At 33.9% G+C, this 24,022-nt stretch overlaps 1 protein-coding gene across 1 annotated transcript in view; it reads left to right on the plus strand.

Moving 5' to 3' along the window:
• Positions 1-20,200, plus strand: part of LOC129225954 (T-box transcription factor TBX20-like) — a 62,860-nt gene extending 42,660 nt beyond the window's left edge. The window contains exons 3-5 of the mRNA XM_054860507.1: positions 11,445-11,609; positions 13,210-13,286; positions 19,313-20,200. Coding sequence (XP_054716482.1) covers positions 11,445-11,609; positions 13,210-13,286; positions 19,313-19,817 — 747 coding nt within the window. The 3' untranslated portion in view covers positions 19,818-20,200. The remainder of the gene's footprint in view (positions 1-11,444; positions 11,610-13,209; positions 13,287-19,312) is intronic.
• Positions 20,201-24,022: the final 3,822 nt, after the last annotated feature.

Raw genomic sequence — 24,022 nt, forward strand, 5'->3', positions numbered from 1 at the left:
GTCCAATTCTCCGAAATCAATCGTCCTCTTAATTTTTTTACGATTGACTCGTTGAATTGTAAACATTCCTTCGATGAACGAGAAAATAAGGAGTTGAGTGAAGAAGAGAAATCAAAGTTAATAGAACAGACACTTAGGGAATTATTGCCACGCCCCATATCAAGTGAAAGGGAAACTTGTAAACGTAATCTACCAACTGATGCAGTGAGAAGCAAAGGGATGTAAGTGGACATTTTAAAAATTTTGAGAAAAAACGCGTTTAAAGTTCCGGCCCTAATAGGTAGGTTTTAGTTAAAATGTGTTTATACATTATACTGTTAGCAGGGTTACTAATACCATATCTTCTAGGGTTACTAATACCATACTTCTACTAGGGTTACTAATACCATATCTTCTACTAAAACAGAGAAAAGGTTCACCTACCCTAATATTTGCCCTGGATTTAAAAAAATTTTAATTTTGCAGTTACATCTCTTTGCTTCTCACTGTGTCAATTCATTAACTGAATTTGATAGAAACATAAATTTTCTGTGTTGAAAATGTGCCTTTTAACAGTTTTTTTAAAATGGTCAGAAGCTTTCCTGGAGTTTCTTGACCAATTCTCCGAACTCTCCCCCATGCGAATTAGGGCCTATCCCGACAGGTTTTGATAATGGACGCTCAATTATTGGGTTATTAGAACTTTCGAAAAGTAACTTTATTTTTTATTTGACTTCGCCCATTTGTGCTATACTTGAACGGTCTCGACAAAGAACTTCATTCATTACCCCTCTTAGTCCCGATAAATATATTAAGCTCCGTCACAAACTGGCTTTTTTAGATGTGATGGAGTTGATTAACACTATTAAAATATGAATAAAACAGTTAAAAATAGGGAAACTGATTCTATGTTACCGTGAGTGAACTGCAAACTTTAGAGGGCTGCGCAAAGTAGAAAACCAATCTTATAGAACAAAATCATTTCATCAACTCCCGTAACGGTGAGCAAACTCATGTACCATTTGAACGGTCTCGACAAAGAACTTCATTCATTACCCCTCTTAGTTCCGATAAATATATTAAGCTTCGTCACGAACTGGCCTTGAAGATATGGTGGAGGTAATCACTAGGAAAAGAGCTCCTGAGACCCTCCCGAAATCTCCGTTGGCGAAAAAAGAACATTAAAAAACCCCTCCCTCTATCGAATCATGTCGCCATGATGCGACATGCCGCCTCGTAAGAGAGCGAGATGAAAAATCGCCAGAGATCACGCAATTCCTCTTTATTAAATCGCGAAGGGGAAAAAAAAAAGAAGCCAAAGAATACAAGCCAACATAATCGCCAAAAAAAAAAAAGAAGGGAGACATAATAACATCCCCCTTTCTACCACACCGCCAGTACTCTCAAATTAATAACGCATGATAAATACGCGTCTAATAACTTAATATAGGCTCTGAGAAAACCCACCGCTATAATTTAAGGTACCCCCTTGCCCTTAATCATCCAATGTACTGCTCATTTTTATACATTTATGGGCCTTCTCCCCCCTGTGGCTGTCTTGTTAACTCGCAATAATAAGATTTTCATTGGGAGAAACAGTAGGAAGTGATATTTAAGTTGTAATCATAGTTGTTAGGCGGACAGTTGGATATAATATTTCAGTGGTATCTCGTTGTACTACTTAGGCGATGTTCCCGGTTGTGGCTTTACGAGTTTATTGATAGATTGATAAATCGAATTGTTGTAATTGAGTGGGATTGGGTTGTGTTGAGGTGGAATTGAAAGATTGAAGGACTATGATTGGACTGTAAGTAATGTCAGTTGCTATAGTATTCGTTATATTTCTTGGAAAGTACTTGATGATACTTTTGCAGAATTTGCTAGTTGTTAGGCGGATAGTTGGATATAATATTTCAGTGGTATCTCGTCGTACTTAGGTAATGTTCCCGGCCATGATTTTATGAGTTTATTGATAGATTGATAAATCGAATTGTTGGTAATTGAGTGGGCTTGGGTTGTGTTCAGGTGGAACTGAAAGATTGAAGGACTATGATTGGATTGAAAAATAATATGAATTGCAACTGTATTTGTTATATTTCTTGGGAAGTCGTTGATGATGCTTCTACAGAAGTTGCTAGTTGTTAGGCTGATAGTTGGATATAATATTTCAGTGGTATCTCGTCGTACTACTTAGGCGATGTTCCTGACAGTGGCTTTACGAGTTTATTGATAGATTGATAAATGAAATTGTTGTTCTGGGTTGGAATTCAAAGTTTGAAGGTTCATTTGATTAGACTGAAAATAATATCAATTGCGATTGAATTTGTTATATTTCTTAGAAACTCGTTGATGATGCTTCTGCAGAAGTTGCTAGCCGTTAAACGGACTATTTGATATGATATATTTCAGGGTCATCTCGTCGTGTTACTTAGGCGAAGTTTCCGGCTGTAGTTGAACGAGTTTAATAATAGATTGATAAACCGAATTCATGCAATTGAGTGCGCTTGGGTTGTGCTGAATTGGAATTGAAAGATTGAGTTGATCTGTGACTTGACTGAAAACAATATCAGTTGAGATTAAGTTTATTATATTTCTTAAAGTCATTGATGCTTGTGCAGAATGGTGTTCAGTATCTTCTTGCAAACTTAAATGTAAGATTAAAGTATCTTTAAACTAACATGATTTTTCTGAAGCAATTTAATATAAAGTCAAATAAGTAAAATATTTTTAATCTGTCCACTTTTTATTATATTTTATTTTAATGATTTTTTTTTTCTTTCTATCCTTCCCACACAGAGCAACAGAGTAAAGCTAATTTATAATAATTGTTTTTTCTTTTGATGGAACTTACAAAGAAAATAAAAAGCAATAAAACTAAATAATTGTAGTGAAATCAAAAATTGTAAAATAAAAATTTTAACTCAATTTATGAAAAAGTGAGGAGACATAAGTATCACACAGTATCTCCTATGGATTTTTTTTGTCCTTTTATTATTTATTTATTTATTTATTTATGCTAATGTTCAATCGTATTGTTATTGTTTAACTTTTGAACAACGAAAAGAAATGAGGCAAGTTAAAACGACTGAACTAAAATGAGCAAAACTTAAATGAAATTTATCGGATTAAAAATGTAAAGATTAAAAGTTTAAATTATTAGAACTTGATCCTCACAAGTAAGGAAATATGGAAACATCTTCCCTCTCTGTAAACATCAACGTAAAAATAGAAAAATAAATAAATAATAATAATAATAACAAACACACATACACACACACACGCAAGTGGAAAATTTCAGTGCTGAGTCTGCAAAGTCAAACGAATACGAAGACGAACAATTTCACATTAATAATAGGAATTAAAACCAATAATGTTTGAAAGAGATCATTTTTAATTATTTCACTTTTAATTCTGCGAACTCAGGTGGAAACTAAGATGAACAATTAATTGCCCATAAAAGATATCAATTAACGCCTGTAATGTGTGAAACAAGATCATTTTCGATTGTTTCAGCTTTACTTCTGCTAAGTTGGACGAAAACGAAGACTAACAATTGCTCATTTACGATACCGCTTTATATCAATAATATTTGAAACAAGATTATTTTAAATTATTTTAGTGTTAATTCTGAAAACTCGGACGAAAACGACGACGAACAATACTACATTAACGATACCAATTAATGCTAATAATGTTTAAAACAAGATCATTTTCAATTATTTCAGTGTTAATTCTGCAAACTCAGACGAAAACGACGACGAACAATTGCACATTAACGAGCCTTATCGCAGTTTCCGTCTGCTTTCATCATTTTGGAGGTATTTTATGAGAGGCGGGGTTGTACGATTGAAAGTGATCTTGCTGAGGCAAAGTAAAATTAAAATAACAATAAACCACGGACGAAAGATAGGAAAGAGAAAGATAATTTTATATTTTATTGCCTCTTTTTTTGCTTTCAGAGCAGCTCAGTCGGAAAGGTATTTTATTTACGATGTTTTTTTTTTGTCGCGTTTTGTATTGATAAAGCGGTCTTTAGCACTAGCTGACCATAGCTTGAAGGTTAAGGTGGTGCTGTATTGAATACAGGTTTACACCCTTCGCTTAACAGGTAACGTAGGAGTACTGGACTCATAAAATATCGAGTTTTTTTTTCATCTCTCTCGCCATGGAAGTGTTTGAAATGCTTGCAGTAATGCATTCACAATATGTAGCAATTCATTGATATTCAAAGTAGTAAGAACGTCTACTGGTTTTATTAGACTGGATAACTTTCATTTTAACTAGAAAAATCCTGCGCTGCGGAGTCAGAGTCGGACTGATTTGGAGTAAAGGAGTCGGAATCGGGAGTCCAAGACCTTAAAAATTCCAAGAGTTGGAGTCGTTGTCGGTAATTTTCCCATTGAGTCCAAAATCTGTCATGGCTGCGGAGTTAGAATTAGAGTCGGACCGATTTTCGTATAAAGGAATCGGAGTCGGAGTCGAAGTCTGAAATTCCTGGAGTCGGAGTCGATTATTTTCTTTCCGACTCCACAACCCAGGACAAAATCAGAATTATGGTTATACTGTCAATGAGTGTTCAACATTATTCGTGCTACCATTCATCATATAAGTTTTGCAATGAAAGGCAATTCAAAAATATTTTAAAATAGAGAATTATAATATAATTAGGTTTGTGAGAACTAAAGAGACATGAGTGGACTCTTTAAAGTTTTCAGTTAATTGTGTAAAAGCGTAAAAAGTTCAAAACCTACTTGGCTTTCATTGAAACGGGTTCCTAAATCATGTTATATAGCAGGATCTACCAGGATTGCTAGCACCATATTTTGTACCAGCTTCAACTTTTGCTTCCAGCTTCTTGCACCAGCTTCTTTTTGTTGGCTTTCATTAAGAAAGGGTTCCTAAATCATGTTATAAAGCAGCACCTACCAAGACTGCTAAGTACCAGCTTTTGTACATGCTTCAACTTTTGCTTCCAGCTTCTTTTTGTTGACTTTCATTAAAACGGGTTCCTAAATCATGTTATACAGCAGCACTTACCAGGACTGCTAGCACCATCTTTTGTACATGCTTCAACTTTTGCTTCCAGCTTCTTTTTGTTGGCTTTCATTAATACAGGTTCCTAAATCATGTTATAGTATAGCAGCACCTACCAGGGCTGCTAAGTACCATCTTTTGTACATGCTTCAACTTTTGCTTCCAGCTTCTTTTTTGTTGGCTTTCATTAAAACGGGTTCCTAAATCATGTTATAGTATAGCAGCACCTACCAGGACTGCCAGTACCATCTTTTGTACCAAAACAGGTGAATAGCTCCTATAACTTGTGTTAGTTATCTGCAATTTTTTAAATTTTAGCACTCACGCAGCTTCGCTTTGAGCTACTTAAATTTTTCTAGGACTGTTATTGGGAGTTCTGAGCGTTACTCGAAGGCGCGATTTCTGGACAGGGTTTTAACTCTTAAAACCCTATACATTGTCTTTGCGAGTTTTCTCATTACACATGTGTGCAGCATTTCGTTTCCATTTGATAAAGTAAATAACACAATAAGGGCAAAATCTCGACATCTTCTACATTGTCTCTAGCGATGGGATTTCTTCGCTTTCATCACAGTTGGACCTATACTCTTCAAGGAGTGCTTAGGTCCAAATTAAGTAATGACTTAATTTGTTAAATTGCGACTACGACAGACTGAATGTGCACCAATCGACTTTAGCATGCACCACAAATGGTTTTTTTTCTTACCGTCCTTAAAAAATAGAGGGGGGGGGGATGTCATCTTTGAATGCCACTAAAACTTTCCCTGCAAAATGAACCATATCATGTGCTAAACAGCGTTGAATATTTCCTGTCCTATCATATTAGTTATTAGCTGCAACAAAATTTTAGCAAAAAACAGATATTTTAGAAAAATATTTTTTTTTTTCCCTTGATGAGTTTCCTCAAATTCCAAAGTGAGTCCCCCAAAAACATTTTTTTTTAAAACTACAGCATTGAGTTAATGCCAGAATATATGGTTATATGGCTTTCGTAAGTTGTGAACAAATAATTTTTTTTTTCATAAGTGATATCGAACTGTCTATAAGAGTCTTCTCATCAAATACAAAATCTTACCCATAATTAGTGCAACTTATAAACACAGGAAACTAAACGGAACTGAACGAAAAGGAAAACTAAAACAAAAGGAGATAATACCAATTAAAACCCCAATAACCTAGTGTAATAAAAACACTATGCTAGAAATTCGGAATTGTCACAGATCGTAATCCATTTTTGGATCACAGAGTCTAAACTGATCGCATTTGTCGATTTCACCTGCGCATAAAAATCCACATTACAATACGCCCACGCGCATGCCATGCCGCATATTTCAAAATACCATTCATCGTTGCTCAAGAAAACCCTCCAATGAAGAAATCCGCCACAAATGGAACCATCTGATGCATAAGAATATTATGTTAACGTAAATCACCCCCCGCATAGCGTTAAACAAGAACACTTCAGCATCGATTAAAAAAAAGGGGGAACAAAGTAAAAGCAAGCGATCCACACCGCAGAGAATATTTTTGAAGTCCCTACGCCCCTGACAGTGTGACAAATCACCTTGCGACTGGGCCACGCCTTTTTCCAACGCTCTCACACGTCGGCAAGGATCAAAAGAATTGCTTTTTTGTTCTTGAGTTCTTTCGGGTTGTGATAGAGGGCAGCACTTCTCTCTCTTCTAAAAGCATCTCCCTTCTAAAAGCTACCGGACATGTGTGATTAGTGTTGTTCATTTTTTCCCTTCATGTAATATTCGCTTCTCTTCTAATGGAATTTAATTAATTTGGTACATAGAGTAATTTTTAAAGTTTCTACTAGCTCATGTTTTTTTTTTCACTTATTACAAAAAATTGAAATTAAAACAATCTGGCATAAAAATATAAAACTTAATTATTAAAGTTGTCAGCTTATCTTTCTGATTCCGTTAATATAGAAAGTATTCATTTTATTTTTGATTCCTTGTAATAATGTTTCGTATTTTCATTATTTTTGATTCAAAAACTAAAGTCAACCAATGTTTTTTAACTTTTTAAACTCAAAAAGTACAATTAAAATATGTATATCTCCATTAATGAATTTTCCCCTTCCTGCAATATTCGTTCCTCTTTTGAGCGAATTTAATTAACTTCGTACATAGAGTAATTTTTAAAGTTTCTTCTGACTCAGCTTTTTTTTTTCTAAAGAAATTAACAGTATTTAAAATCTGGCATAAAAACATAAAAATTAATTATTAAAGTTGTCAGCGCAACTTTCTGATTCCGTCAATGTAGAAACTATTCGTTTTTGTTTTCGATTCCTAGGTACTATATTTCGTATTTTCATTATTTTCTATTAAAAAACTAAAGTTTGCCTATGGTTTTTAACTTTTTAAAACTCTTAAGTATACTTAAAATATATATGTCTCCATTAATGAAAATTTTCATTGGAAACGAAGCGAGTCGCTTTGAAATAGTAACAATATTTGTAAATATTTCTCACATTTCACATCTTTAAAATTTTTTAATTATATCTTCTTTCTCTTTAGTATTCATATGAATTTTTTTAATTTTTAGGAAAAAAAAGACTTTGACATGCATATTTACATAAAAATATAAAAGAATATCCTATAACCCCCTAATAAACGGACGAGAAAAACTCCATCAAAACATTCCAACTCTTCTATCTAATTTCGTTTAGCGTTCATTCCAGACAGTATAGTCCAGAAAAACAATACAGATCACAAATGATAATTAAAGTAAATAATGCAAAAGAAATATAAAACATTATAGGCGATAATAAATTAAACTTTACTAATAATAAAGCTGAAAGTCCCTCTGTCTGTCAGGATCTCTGTCCGGATCTCTGTCTGTCAGGATCTCTGTGACGCGCATAGCGCCTAGACCGTTCGGCCGATTTTCATGAAATTTGGCACAAAGTTAGTTTGTAGCATGAGGGTGTGCACCTCGAAGCGATTTTTCGAAAATTCGATGTGGTTCTTTTTCTATTCCAATTTTAAGAAAAAAATTATCATAAGATGGACAAGTAAATTACGAAATTATCATAACGTGGAACCGTAACATGGGCACAAGCCAATTGGCGAGAAACTTCACCATACATTATTTGTAAATATACAGGTGAACCAAAAGACCTTTAAATTTTCTATTACGGGCAAAGCCGTGCGGGTATCACTAGTGAATACTAAATGCAAAGAGCAGCAGACGACAAATTAATAAATAGCTGTACAACTGCATTGTACGTTTCATAAATGATTCTTATGGAAAAAGAAATAGTTTAGCAAGAAAACTGAGGTATGTACTCCGTTCTTGATTACGAGGGTTTTTTAGTGTACTGGTGCTGTTTCAAATGGCAACACTACACTATAGTTTGGCAACACTATACTATAATTACATGATTATCGTGCTATTACAGGAAATTTAGCACGATTGCTTGTTTAGGTTGTGCAGTTTGGGTACTTCTGTTGGAGAGTTTACTTCAAACTCTAATCACACCGGTCAGAGTCTTAGAATGTTCTGAAAGGCTTCTTAGTGATGCATGGAACGAAAAAAAACAAAAAACTGTTAGATAACCCTTTATCTCCCAAGATTGCTAGGGCCGTGAAAACAAGTGTGTAACCAAAATGAGAGAGATGTAAAGTAACCAGACTAATTTTAATTATAGAAAAGGGTATTTTTTCAGTTAAATTTAGTTACATAAATATCTGTTATAGCGGTAATTTACTAGTATATGCCGAATATTTCTTGTTTGATGATTTAACGTTTGACTGAACTTCACAGGAACAGTCGTTGACTTTAGCTTGACCAATTACTCATACTGAATTCTTATTTCGAGACGAGTTCGAAGGATCCATACTTGTCGGTGATATTTGTCTTTTTTTTGTTAGCTTGAAAAAAAAAAAAAAAAACTTTCTTTATTTCTTTGATTTTCGCTTGAAGTGGCTGAAAGTTTCTACAGACTAATGTCTCTCTAAAGTAGAAAATCGGATTTGTGTAGCTAAGAAACCTGTCGAAGAATAAAATTAAAGAATAACTAAAATATTGGGGGGGGGGGGGGCAATGTCTACTTTTGACAAGTTTCTTTTTTTTCTTTACCCTGCTCTAGTAGAATGTTCACATTTAAAAATTCGCTGAAAACGTAACATTTTTACAACTTTTTCTTTAGTCTTGGTGTCCTTTAGCTCGGTGGAATAAACATTTTAACCATTGCCTAGAACAAAAATGAATAATAGTAATTGTAAAGTTAATTGTTGGTAAAGTTAGCAAATGATTTTCAAGGCTCAACTTTTGAAAGTTTAAAAGCATTGAAAATAATCTAGATTTTGGACTTTAGAAATTTTTAAACTTTGCAAATAATGTTTCAAGCCTTTGCTAGATTTAAGCCATCAATTTAAGAGCATATTCAAAAAAAATTTTTTTTGTTGTTATGATGTGCTTCTTTTACTTGCTTTGTCTTCAGTGGTTATTTAAGTCATCAATTTAAAAGCTTTTTCCCCCTACGTGCTTGATATTATAATGCTTTTATTCTACTTACTCTGTCTTGACTGGGGATTCAAGTCATTAATTTAAAACCTTTTTTTTCTCGCCATACACTTGCTCTGCTCATTAAAATTAGCTCATTGACAGTGCATGTCAAAGTCGTCGTTCCAGCCGATATATCGTGTCGTTCGTGACCCTGAAAACAACATTGCTTCGTAACAACACAGCCATCCTCAATTTTAACGATGAATAGAACGTGAGGTCCAAGCATTTAGTATTGTTAAATCCGCATGCATATTTATCCCCAAAACGAAAAGATTCGGACTTCCTCTGTGGCACCCAGGCAAGAGTTTCGTGCTGCACCAGATACAGCAGATGTGAGGACCGCGTGTGAGTCAGATAGCTTTTCAACAAGAGTCCAACTCCAGCGAGGATGTCTTTGTTGCACGCCACGCAACAAATCACACGCCGACTGTCAACCGGGGCTCGGCAGCTTCGATCACTAATAAATAAAGGTGCTCCGTGACATTTACTTACCGCTTATGGCCACGAAAATCCACAAATTGGTTTCGGTGGGAATGGGTTATTGTTGTTCTCTTACCCTTCACATGTCGAGAGTTCCGCTTGTCGACGGCGACAAGTTCAAGTACCTTCTTCTTCTCGTTATGGGACGGAATCCATTCTGGAATGCCTTTTTAGTTTTATGGGGACATGAGGATGGAGATTCGATTCTTCGGCATCCTGTTCTCACCAGGAACCACCCTCCAGTTATTAATCGACGCAATTACGCACGATATCTTTTGATACGGAGTGGTTTAAAAGCATTTCCCAAAATAGCGATTATCGACCTTTTTCTTTCCGCGTAGAGGGTTAAAATTTTTAAAACTATAAATTTCAAAGTATTCTAAGTACTGTAGAAAGTAGAATTAACCGGAGCGGTCGAGGCCAAGGGGCGTCCGGTAAAAAAAAAAAAAAAAAAAAAAAAAAAAAAAAAAAAAAAAAAAAAACCTGGATCATTGGGCAATTTAAAATCAACTTTAGGTATATTTTTCCTGCACACTTTTTCCAGTTTTTAGAAATGTAATTAAAAAACACACACACACTGCAAATAGCTTGTTTAGAACTGAAACTTTAACAAGAATTACTTTTTTTTTAGTAGGGGAAGGCGGGTTCAATGAAACACAACTAGACTTTTACATATGTTATTTTCCAATATTATAAATATTGTCTAAATCCTGTCAAACATTTGTATCGATGGGGAAACAAGACTAAAAATATGACTTAAATATAATTTGCATGCAGAAAAAAGGGGAGGGGGAAGCAAATTTTGTTAAGTCACGAAACTATTAATGAAAACATGCTCCATGTAGACATGCGAAACGTTTGCCTTTATGAAATCTCTACTTTACGTAAATTTCAAATAAATTAATGCAATGAACTATTCATAATTTTCTTTTTCAGAACTTCTTCAATGGTTTTTTTTAAGGTATTGATAAAAGATGAGTAGAACATGTGTATATTTTAAAAATAAAAATCAATTTGAAAGGTGGATTTCAAGCATTCCACAATTTCTTGCAAATTGATTGAAGTGAAAATTTCTATAGATTTCACTCAGTCATGAACGAAATCAAACTGCAGACGATTTGCAACTATGTAAACGAGGATCTCGCTCTCTAACAATAATATATATGAAAAACAACTGTCGTCATGGCAATCTGAAAAATCAGAGCAACATCAACTTTGGTCAAGTAAGGATAATAAGCAATTCGGAATTGCGAAAAAAAGAGAAATAAATTAAAAAATGTGTTACAACTAAATTTAAAAATTTTAACCCTATGATTGCATTTGACAAACTCACACTGATGATAGAAATCATGGTTAAAATTGTTAAATGTTTAAATTTTGACGAAACATAAAAAGATAGTTTCTAACGTGTATGATTACTTTCCTTGCAGATAGTCTTGAACTCTATGCACAGGTATCAACCTCGCATCCACATAGTGAGAAAATCTGGGAGCACGACACTAACATCGCCCTCAGAACTAGAAAATGAAGAGTTTAGGACCTATGTCTTTCCAGAAACAGTCTTCACAGCAGTTACAGCATACCAAAACCAACTAGTAAGTTTTTTCAAAGCAATTTTTGACATTATATATTATTCCGTCCTGAGTCAATGGTGTAGCAAGAAATCTTCCATGGCGGGAGGGGGGGGGGGAGGTATATAAAATTTTTCGAAATTAAAGGCCGAAAAGTGCAATTTTAGGCTCTTGCATTGTGTGATCATACATATCGTGCACGGTAAACGGTACGTTGTTGTTGTTGTCTTCTCCAGTGGAATGGTACGGTGGAATCACTGATCCAGAAGTATCCAAAACAGCCCCAATCGAACACAATCAAGTTGAATAAGCTTCTTAGTCTGATGCAAAATTATATATCATTTATGAATCAGCAAATTTTTTTTTAAAAAAATCTTAAAACTGATATGAAATCTTGATGACAGAGGGAGCACTTCTAGCAAGTTAAAAAAAAAATGTTATTGCAGTTTAAAAAAGAAAATCAACATATTGACGACATTTTCATTAAAGGTTAATGATAAATAGTTCTTCATAAACTCCAAAAAGGAGAACTTAATAGGTGGGGAGGGCGGTAATTATCGAAATAAAATATGGTTCAGATGGTAAGTTTGTTTAACCTGTAATGAACGCACCCCAGTAAATGATCAGTTCTGTTTTCATGTTACTTTATTTTTTAACATTAATAGCGATTCAACATTTTTTTTTTCTTAGACAAAATAGTAGCAGAACCTTCCTTCTACGCAATTCTTAAAAGAAAGCGAGTAGAAAACGTCTGTGTTTGTCCGCAGGTTAGGTTTTTGAGACATAAGCTGAGCACAGAACGTTTCGGACGAAAATTCTCGCAAATATTCTAAAACCAATTCGTAAAACCAACATCGAATCTGATAGCACTGTCACAATAACTTATACGAAGAAAGATGTCTCGAGATTCGTTCAAATAGTTTCAATCGTTCAAAAGCGTATACATATTTGATAAAATTTGGAAACACAGAGAGAAGTACAGCTGATGCTACAAAATCGTTGATGGAATAGGGGAAAATCAGCTTGTTTAATACCAGATAGTTAACTTGTTCAGAAAATGTCCTCTTGCACTGAGAAAAATGAAGTCTTCAAAAATGAGTACATTAATGCTTTCGAATTTTCTTGAAAACTTTTGTTTCAAATTTGAGTACCCATGTTTTCAAATAGTGTGTTGAATTATTTTATACTCAAAAATGAGTACATAACTCGGTTAATACTCAATTTTAAAATTATTACGCATTCAAAAATGAGCAAAAATACCTCAAAAATGAGCAGATGTTGATTTGAGTGTTTGATGAGTATCTGAATGTTTCAAATTTGAATATCACATAGTCGGAGCCATTTTGACTTGAGATATGTACAAATTTGAGTTCTTTTTCGTCATTTTTGAAATTGTTTTTTTTTAGAGTGTGCTAAATTACTTTATTTTAATAAAATATTCATGTCTTAAAACATTATTAACAAAATCTACTGTATATATATATATATATATATATATATATATATATATATATATATATATATATATATATATATATATATATATATATATATATATATATATATATATATATATATATATATATATATTCCAAACTTAAAACTTTTCAATTTTCTTTTTCAGATAACGAAACTTAAAATCGATAGCAATCCATTTGCCAAAGGTTTTCGGGACTCATCGAGGCTCACAGAACTAGAGAGGTAAGACCATATGATTATTTAATAGAAAGTGTATGTATTTTAAATAATGTGTATTGCGATTCAAAGAAACTTATTGACAATTAAAATAATTGAATAACTGGTAATATTGAATGAGTATTACACAACTTATGATTTTTTTTTTTTTTTTTTTCAAATTCATGATTAATATTGATAACTATTCTGTGCCCGAGAAATGATTTATTCTTTCGAATGAAAAATGATACTTATGAGAAAAGTAGAAGCAATATCTGTTGATTGATCTTCTGGTACTTAAAAAATCAATATGGTTTTTAATTCATATTTGATGAAAACCATTAAATTATTAAAGACTTATGTTTTTCAGAATCTCTTCTTTGATGATGTTAAACATTTTCTTTCAGAAGATAAGGTATTCGCATAACTTTAAAATTCTTTCAAACCAAATGTGTCCCACGATTTCATTTTGATCTCAATTTTCATCAGAAAATTACATTTACTCGACATTTTAAAACTAGAGAGTAATTAAATAACCAACTAAAATCGTTGAATTTACTTGTCTATGTTACGGTAATTCGCTCGATATTGCTGCAGGAGAATCAAACCCACCAATGGTGGCCTAAAATTGGAATAGAAAGGGAACAAAATTGAATTTTTGAAAATTCGCTTCGAAGTGCTCACTTCTATGCTACGAAATACACTGTAAAAAAATTCCGAAACGTTCCTGAGTGTTTCCGTGTAACGTTTGAGGATTTCATAGGTTTTTTATATACTTCCTGGAAATATTGAGTATCAACATCAAAAAGTTTCCTGAATGGTTACAAGTTGTCCAAATGCAGACTTCTCTCTGTTATAAAAAATATTTTTAGCTCCCAGTTTTAAGATTAACTAAAAGTATTTATAAGATGTACCGGCTTGCCTTCAGTTACGGCTCGTCCATGCTGATTAAACTTCCAAAGGGAGCAAATAAGTATGTACAACGCAGCTTTGCAAGAATTGCAATCAAGCGAGATGCTTAATACTTGCAATGCTGGCTTAGCTTGGGCCATTTTTGCAGTACTGCTTTTGCAACTGTCTTGATTAATCAGGAAGGTGCTAAACTGTTATATTGTCACTACCTAAGATTACTCTAAAGTTCTGGAGACACGACTGGCTATAAATGGGAAGATTTCTGGATTTTTTAGGAAGGTTACTGAATTTTAGCGGAAAACGTTCCTGGTTTTTGCGAGATATGTTACTGGCAGAAATTGAGCACATCAGCTGCCTATTATATTCCAGGAACGTTTCTGAATCGTTTTTACAGTGTAATTTTGTGCAAAATTTCATGGAAATTGACCGAACGGTCTAGACGCTTGGCGCAGAACAGACATCCAGACATACAGAGACGATGACTTTCAGCTTTGTTATTAGTAAAGATAATTAAAGTAATTTATGAAGAAATCGTGTCCCATACAAGTCGTAAATACACTGTTGAAAATTCAGGAAGATTTTCTGGTAATTGTTACTGTAAAATGGCGGACCGTAGCTTCGCTGATTTTTACGGTAATTTATGCTGGAGAAATAAGCGATCCCAGCTCCGATTGGTTGCTGTGGCCTACCGAGGAAACCGTAAAATTTTACAGTAACATTTGATTTTTACGGTAATAGTTACTGGCAACATGGATGCCAGTAACAATTACCGTTAATTTTCCGGAAATTTTTTAACAGTGTAGTGTAAAAAATTAATGTCACAACACATCCACTGTTATTCACTTGAAAATAAGTGATATTTTTGTTTTTGGTAAATCAACCAACAAAAATTTAGGACAGCCTAAGCGACAAACAATATTTCAAGGAAGATATATCCTTTCTTTAAATAAAATTTCAAGCAAAAACCATTTAAATCATATTCAGCAACGGAGCGGCAATTTTTTCAAAAATAAACCTCACATCACATGCGGGGAACAAGCTCAAGGAAAATAATTTGTAAACAGAGACGGAAGTTGATGACTTCAACTTGCAGCATTTAGCAGGATGACGCTAATGTGCGAAGCACATTTTAAAATAAACACATTCATCAAAAAAGTACCACGAATTCCTCCCAGATCGTTCTCTTTTTCATGGTCCGAATTAAAGTTTCAACAAACTTAACTTGTTGGCATGTCGCCCTGCCTAGACCTCCCACAGAGATGGAAACCTTAATCCCAGCACCGGTCTCCATGTCCGTTTTGTCGAGGCTGTTAATTGCCTTCTTTCATCCAGCCCCATCTTCAGAAGATCAGCTTACCAACAGCGAGATGGTTAATTCTGATGACGGCCGGCAATGGCCCGTGTCCCGACATCCGACACTTGCCACCCACAGTTTGCCGGAATGAGTTACTAAAACTGTGCCTAGTCTTCTTGTTTACATTTTTTTTTTTTTTTTAGGAATGCTTGAAATCTACCCTTCTGTCCACACCATGGAAAATTGTGGGGTTTCTTTTTCTGTCTCGTTCCCTTTTTTTCCTTCTCCCGTGCTGAATTTCTGAGCAGCAAATGTAGCAGTTTAATGTTCCGGATACTAAAAGTAGTCTTTTTGTGGTGTGGATTACTTGGGAGGATGTGTTGACTAGCTATAATGTTCTAAAAGCTGAAAACAGGCATTGTCTGAACATGGAAATGCTTGAAGTTGATAGATTGCAAGTAAAACTAAGGGCTCAAAAACATATAGCATCCAGGCATATTGTAAGGAAGGGCTTGATGCAGCATGTTAAAAAAATGATTAATTAAAAAAGGAATAAGTACAATAAGCTTCTTTTAAACTTTTCTAGTGTTAAAAAATAACTTTTTAACATGTGAGCATCTTGAATCAGATAACATTTTAAGTATGAATGTAATTTTTAGTCAACTTTTCATTAAAAAAAAAAAATGGAAAAACACATCGTATTGTAATAATATCATTAAAAATCATTAGAAAACTAAAAACTTGACATTGTTTCTGACAAATTAAAATTTTGATTACCAAGTATTGTAGTCAGGTTTTGAAAAAGTTTTTTTTAAATTGTTCTTTTTCTCTCTTTTCCAGTCTCGACACTCTATATTTGATAACCTTTTCTTTAAAAATCAGAGTTAAACATAAGTTTAACATTTTTCTCAAGATTTTTAGATCTGAATTGCATTTAATTTCTCTATTTTGTCAGCGCGTGTTTGCGCGTCGTGTTGCGCTCTTATACTCATACCGCTAAGCATTTTCAACATATAGTTAATTTATTAATAATAATTGTTTCTGTTGTTGTTGTCTTGTTGCTATTATTCAATTATTACTTACTTGTGTGTTTATTTTTACCTGTGAATGAATTAAGAAACTTTTCGTCAAAACATTGTGAGCAATTGTTCTTTGCCTATTCGGAGCGATATGACTTTTCTAATAGAAGAGAAGACAGTTAATAAATAACCACTGCAACCTATGAAATATTCATAAAAGTATGTCTACACTTCCTCATCCATCGAAAATTAGTCGGCAACGGAAGCCCCTCTTCGGCAGATCTTCATTTTCAGTAATAATAACACTATCCTTAGAGCTGCCAGCGTTTCAAACGTAGTTTTCAAACAGGCAACAAGGCAGCGTGATGTATTGCCCCGAATAATGAATAGATGGTACTTATTTGATTAGGAATGCTCCAGTTTCGCTAACGACATGTTGCTGAAAAGAGAGTTCCTTTCTGCGTTAATGGGATGAATTGGGAAGTATTTGGGAATTTCCCTCGGGAAGCCGAATTGCTGAGCTTTTCTTTAAAGCAGGTAAATTTTAGTTCCATAAGCAAAGAGGGTTGGGTTAGCGTGAAAAGGGTGTCTAATATTAATCTGGGTAAACGCAGTTTGTAAATTTGTTTCGTGGTTTGCGTTTGTGTTGAAAGATTAGGTTAAATGAATTTAGGTCATGTCCTCTCAGAAGAATCAGGTTTTTATACAGAGGATGCAATACAAATATATTGTTACAAGTTTTGCACATTGATGTTATGTTTGTGTGTTTTTGAGTTTAGTTTGTTGCAATCTTGTTAAACTTGGCTTTTATTCCTTTGACTCAGTACCTTTATTTTTAAAGTTTCACATGTTAGCAGTTTTCCCCTGCTTCGCAACAGCTTTAACAATGAGTTCTATGGGTTTGGTGAGAAATTGGTGAGATATCGCCAGGCTGGCTTCATTTTTGGAAACTAATTTTTGGAGTCAAATTTGATGAGAAATTGCCAAATGTAGCCAAGTTCAGCTACATTTCTACTTTAACAGAAAACTCCGGATACCAAGCTTTTGCGATTTGTGAGTGAGTTGGTCAGCTCCGTTGTCTATGTGCTGTTTGACCACGAACAAGTTTTGGCTAAATTTCTTCTCACTAGTTTCCGCACGATAATTTTAGACCGTTAAAATTATTTACCAGTAACTATCTTGAGTACTTTATTCACAACAGTATTGCTATTAAAAAGTAACTGCAAAAACCTTCATTGGTAATCTCCATTCTAAAATATTGCTAACATTAAATTGACGATTCGTATGAAAGCAATTTCTTGAGTTTTCTTTTTGAAAATCTACCACGAGGGATTTCATTCTTACTTTCGATTTGCAATAAGGAAGCAAAGTGCGCGACCATTACCACGAAACACATTGCACGAATCAAAACAATAAAGAAAAATATTCCATAATAGCAACAATTTTATCACATACGTGAAAGGAAGAGTGGTAACGAGAAATAAGGCAGTCAAAAGCGTACTATCATCATTCTTGAGGGTTCGTAAAAGCCTCTGACCTAAGCACCAAACGTGTGATAAAGATTGACAGTCCATCCCGCCTACTTGGCCAAGGTGTTCAGCCCAGACCCTGCTATTGAGGGAAGATCGTCGGCATCCGAGTCTGTGATCTAGGCTCGCCGATAAATAGCTGTCACAGGAAGATGGATGGCTAAATTCAATCTCTCTCGATGAGGGTTTCTTCTTACCTTTCTTTGTTCCTTTCGTGTTCAGTGTTAGGGATCTTTTTCTTGTTTTAGGTTAGCCCGTTCCAAAAAGTAGCTAATTGTGTTTTAAAAACTTAGGAATGAATGTCCTACTTGGACAATGATCTTTTGCATAAGCAGTTCTTTCTTAATTGTGAATAATGAATCTCTCGTAGTCACATCCTATGCTAATGGTGTTAGGGAAAGTTCATATCAATGTCTGATGCACGCATCTGATAATTATTATTATTAACTATTACCTTTCGCAATAATAAAATTTAACATAAAATATGGCGCCGGATTTCTACCAAGATCTGTTCCGTTTTCTTGAGTTATGTCTGATAAAATATCACCTTAACCAACTTGGTGACAAGCTTACGCCCACTCAATATTAAAACCCAGAGGTCATCCCGAGTATATTCGGGTGTGACATTAACAGGGGGAACAAACTTTCAAAGAGTATCCCCTCTACCATCATTGGATGGTGGGGTCACTTGAATGCCGATAAAATTCGAATAGCCATTTTCTTGAAAAGACTTCTAAAACTATATTGATTGGTTAATATTCCTTTGCTCCGAAATAACATCATGTGGTTGCTGATATGTTACTAACTGCAACCACATGATGTAATTTCGGAGCCTATCTTTAGGGTTACTAAGCGGATTTCAATTCCTCCTGTCGTTGTTGCTAATCCGCTTTTTTTAAGCAATAAGATTGTGACGTAAACAAGAGCAATGTATCAGTTATATATTCAGCAAAAAAAAAAAAAAAAACTAGCAGATAATCTTCAGAGCTATCATTAGCGTTGAGAATGTACTGTTGCTTGCATTGATATTAATGACCATCTAACTTAGTACTTATTTTTCTTTGTCGGACATGCAAATTGTTAAAAAAGAAAATCTTAAACGTTTTTCCGGGAGTTAGAAATTTAGAGGTGACCTATTAAATTTCAAAAAAAAAAAAAAAGTTCATGTAAATGTTTTTTGTGAGGAAATTTTCTATTTTGTTTAGAAATATATCTTTGCATTGTTGTGAAACTTATAGAAAATCTTCTGTCTGATTTCAGTCTTGAACTACAGCAACTAAACATGTACTCCTCTTCCAGGGAGACAATGGAAAGTCTCATGACCGAGCACACTTACTCCAGAACTCCACTCAGGCCATTCCTGGACCTTGAAAGAGAAGAACTCAACTGTTTGTTGCTTCGGGAGAAAGCAGAAATGCTTGGACTAACCACGAGGCCTCCTTTCTTTTGGAGGCCTCCAGGACCTACAGGCTATTCACCGGACTCATATCCATTGTTGTCTTCTCAGGCGGGCTGCTTGCCCCCTCACCTATACCCAGTGTCTAGAACCATGATGGTTCCTCCCCAAGTGATCCAACAGTGGGCAAATAGCAACCCATCCTCGCTGTCAGCAGGACTAAGTCAGTACAACATGCTGATGAACAATATGTCTTCGTGTCCTCCACCAGTAGGCACTCTGAGGCCACTACCTAGTCATCCCAGTGATGGGTCATCCAATCATCGCTACATGCCTTATGTTTATTCCAGAAAAGAACAAACTAATGGCAATGATCCTGAAGCATCATCACCTTCTGGTCTGAGATGAAATTGTTCTTGAATCCTCACAGACATTAATTTTTGAACAAGTAATCTTTTGATGGTGAAAACTGAAACAAGTGGAAAAATTCATAATCATTTTTCTGTTGAACCAATGAAACTCAGCAAGTGAATTGAAAAAAGTTATCATCTGTTTACATATCACTTGTTAATAATCATTTCATGCAGAACATTTGTCACATAACTGTTTTAAATGAACGTGTTCAGGAACTTATTGCCGAAAGCATCCCTGTGCCCGTACTTTGCACATGAGCAATCCGCATTTAAAACTCATGTGGATGGTAAACCGAGAAATCTTTTAAAACATAAATTCTCTAATATATAGCTATAACTATCAATAAAAAATACCCACAAAACCGAGTGATAATTGTGTAAAGATTACAACAGTTTAAAAGCTGGCACAAAGTCTGCTATTTATGTCACGCTTTTGGTAAATGACAAAATTACAACATCATTGTAAATATAATTGAAAAAGTCATATCCGATTAAAACAAAAATATGTTTATTATTTGATATAATTATATATATATTTATAAAGAATAATATAATAAATTTTTATCATAATTTAGACCCATAATATTAAGCATATTCCAATGCAATACTGCGGATGAAGAACAAACGTATTATTGACTCATGTAAGAAACACATTGGTAAATAATGCTGATTTATTGTCTCAATTCATTTCCATACTTCAAATTTTGTACTCGACTATTCTTTTGTACCTATTGTGATGTCTTTCAAGCTAGATCATTAATGATCTTGCATAATTTACCAAAGATCTTGGTTACATTTTATGTCAAACAAGCAACAAATTGTATCAAACAGTGATTTAAAAACAAGCATTTGTCATTTATTTTATTTTGTAAATTTTATAATTTAATTTTTTTAAAAATTTTATGCGCAAAAGGAATAGATTTGATATTTTCGAGAATTATCATCGAACTATTTTGGAATTTAGATCGTCTTCTTTTCTTGCAAGTATTTTTTACAGGCCTAATTTTATAAACAGGCAAGTGCAAATAGGTGAAATGTAATGAAAGCGAACACCATAAATTTGATCGAATCCTAAAATTGAAGCATAAATCCTGATGACTAAGGAGTTGGTTACAATAATTAAGTTAATCTAATTACTGCCAGAAAACTCCTTCTCGCTTGAATCGTAACTCCTTAAGAGAAGTTTCAGAGACAGAAGAATAGTAACGACTAAACGAAAAAAAATATCCTGTGAACCAAGTAAAAAGCCACAATGGCAAGGAGAAAAGTAATGCAATAACTTCAGCGAAATTTCTGCTGACTATTGCTGAAGTTACATTCACAGCAACAGCAACGAAAAATCCGTCTCTTGAATTCTGCGTCTGTGCACTATGTGCGAAGAAAACTGCGCAATCGTAGAATCTGAGTAACGTTTCTTTTATTGTTTTTTGTTCCTGGTTGGAAATCACTTGAAGAGAAAAGTTCTGAGAACTAAAAAAATTTGAACAAATAAAATGAAATTACTAAGAGCTAATTGAACTTAGTCATCAGGATCTAAGGGGAATTTCAAGAATGACTAAGGGGGAAAATTCTGAGAAATTGTGTTATCTAAGTGGAAAACTCTCTGAATGACTGAAGAAAAACATTCAAAGAACTAATTACAATTTTTCAAGGAAGTCCTAAGAATGACTGAGGGGAAAATCCTAAAAACTAATTCTAATATCCAACGGAGAAATCTTAAAAATGACTGAGGGAAAAATTCTAAGAGCTAACTAATATTAAAGGGGGAAATTCTAAGAATGATTGGAGCGAAAATTTTAAGATCTAAGTGTAATATCTAAGTGTGAAATCATAAGAATGACTGAGGAAAAAAAAAACTAATATCCTTTTATAATATCTAAGGGGGAGAAATCCTTACAATGAGCTGAAAGAGAAACTCTAAGAACCAATTCTTTTAAAGAAGGGGAATTTTCTTATTAGCACAAAAGGTAAAAATTATTTCCAGAATGAAAAATACAAATAACTATTCAAAAAATGCTACGGGAATTGAAGAGAAAATCCTAAATACAACTATGAAAGATGCTAACGATTGGGAAAATAACCCAGAACATTACTAAAAAATTTTAATGACTTAATGAAAAGTTCTAATGACATGGGAGGAAATAAAAAGAACTAAGCGAAAAATCCTAGTGATTGATGCAAAAATTCTTATGACTAAAAGTGAAATCCCAGTGATCAGTCACTTGGATTTTTCGTCAAGTTCTTTCCAGGCCTGTGGAGTTGGGGACTAGGAGTTGGGAGTCAAGGGGTTGGATTTTTCGTCAAGTTCTTTCTAGGCCTGTGGAGTTGGACTAGGAGTAGGGAGTCAAAGGGTTCTAAACTTAGAGCAGCAAGTAAAATGGAGGGAGCAAATCCAATCATTGGCATAGCAAAAGCTTACCCAAAGACCACACGTCCACGTGACTCAACAACGACGAATGGTTGGCACGTGTTTTGACTGAAACAAGCGAAAGAAACCTGATTTCTTCCAATGCCTTGCTTTAAAATTTATCACGTGACTTGGGGTTTTGGCTTCACGAATGAAAGTCTTCACTCCTTCCAGTTTTATTTCTTCTCAATATTTCTAAAATACTAAGAGTCCGAATTTGAACGGTTTCCCTTCGAGTCCGCAATCTACCATGGCTGCGGAGTCGATGTCGAAGCTCTAAAATTTTCGGAGTCGGAGTCTTTCAGTTTCCATACTACTCCGTAGCTCTGGTCTTTTCTCATACCTTTCCTAAAACTCAAGTCCCTAACAATTGATGTCAAAGTTGGGATCTGCCAGGGCCGTATGCAAGGGGATGATTTATAGAGGTTCAAACCCCATCCGAAATTTTTCATTCAAAGAAATGTTCTCCATTATTTTTTTATTTTTTATTTATTTTTAGTGACAAAAATAATATTGTTTTTATTATTATTTTTTCAATTTTATTTGGGAAATGAATTTAGTATGACTGAAAAATTGAACAAATTCATTGTGTGTTTAAGGTAGTTATTGAGAAATTCATATATTATGTAACAATATGACGTTTTGTAAGAACAGCCCCTCCTTCCATTTTGCTAATCTATTGCAACAAAAATCAATGGAATACACACGAAACCAAATTTGATAGACCATATATATAACAAATAAATACCTTTGTTCTGAAACTTCAAATAATCAGTAATCCATTTTGCAATAATTTGCAATTTTTTGTGCTTTATAACGTTGGGTTACTGATTATTTGAAGACCATATATATGTTTCAAAAAAATATGTTTGGTAAAAACCCCCTCCGAAACAAAAATCTGGTTACTTCCCTGGGATCTGCACTCAAATTGCCGGTGTTATAAGATGCAGGCCTGTGTTTACTGTTCTGCTTATTTAATGTATAAATTGAAAATTAGTCAAAAATTAAATAGCTGGCATGTATCAAATGCTCGTGATACATCTTGTACATACTTCTATGGAATGTAGATTTTCTATTGTGCTTTATGATTAAAGATTATACATTGTAGATAATAAGCAAAAACATAGTCTGTGTTGTGATCAATATATAAATTGAAGTCTCTTAAATTTATTTATAGTTTATGAAAGGTATTTATTCTGAGTGACAGAATTGCAATCATGTACTCAAACCATCAGAATGGTTATACATCCTGATTATTTCCTCTTTTGTTTTGGAAAGCAACAGTTCCGAATTAAAGTAAAATTCTTTTATGAAGAATAAATGACTTTTCTTTAAATTTGTGTGGTATATATATTTTTTTCATTCATGAAAAACTTTACAGAAATATTTACAGAAACTTAGGTAAATGTTTATTAGTTTATGTAATGATTGTTACTTTTACAATTGAGTTTCCACGTAAAGAAACACACACGAAAAAATTGCTGAATGATAAACATTGGATATAAATTGTTTGGTATGATTTTCATATTTGAACTCATATTACTCAATTACAAGACTTGACATTGAAAAATTCAAAGGAAATTTGTGTAAATATCTATAAATTCACCCTTTACTCAATGAGTGTTACTTATACAATTTACCATGTAATCAACACCACATTCCACATTGTCTACGCATGAACCATTTGCAAAATGATGAAAGCTGAAATTAAACTTTTGGTACGAACTTTATGATTGAACTCATATTACGAAATTAAAACTGGAAAATGAAGAATTTAAGTAAATTGCTATGTA

The sequence above is a fragment of the Uloborus diversus genome, chromosome 7 (assembly GCF_026930045.1).
Source record: "Uloborus diversus isolate 005 chromosome 7, Udiv.v.3.1, whole genome shotgun sequence".
Classification (NCBI taxonomy): Eukaryota; Metazoa; Arthropoda; class Arachnida; order Araneae; family Uloboridae; genus Uloborus; species Uloborus diversus.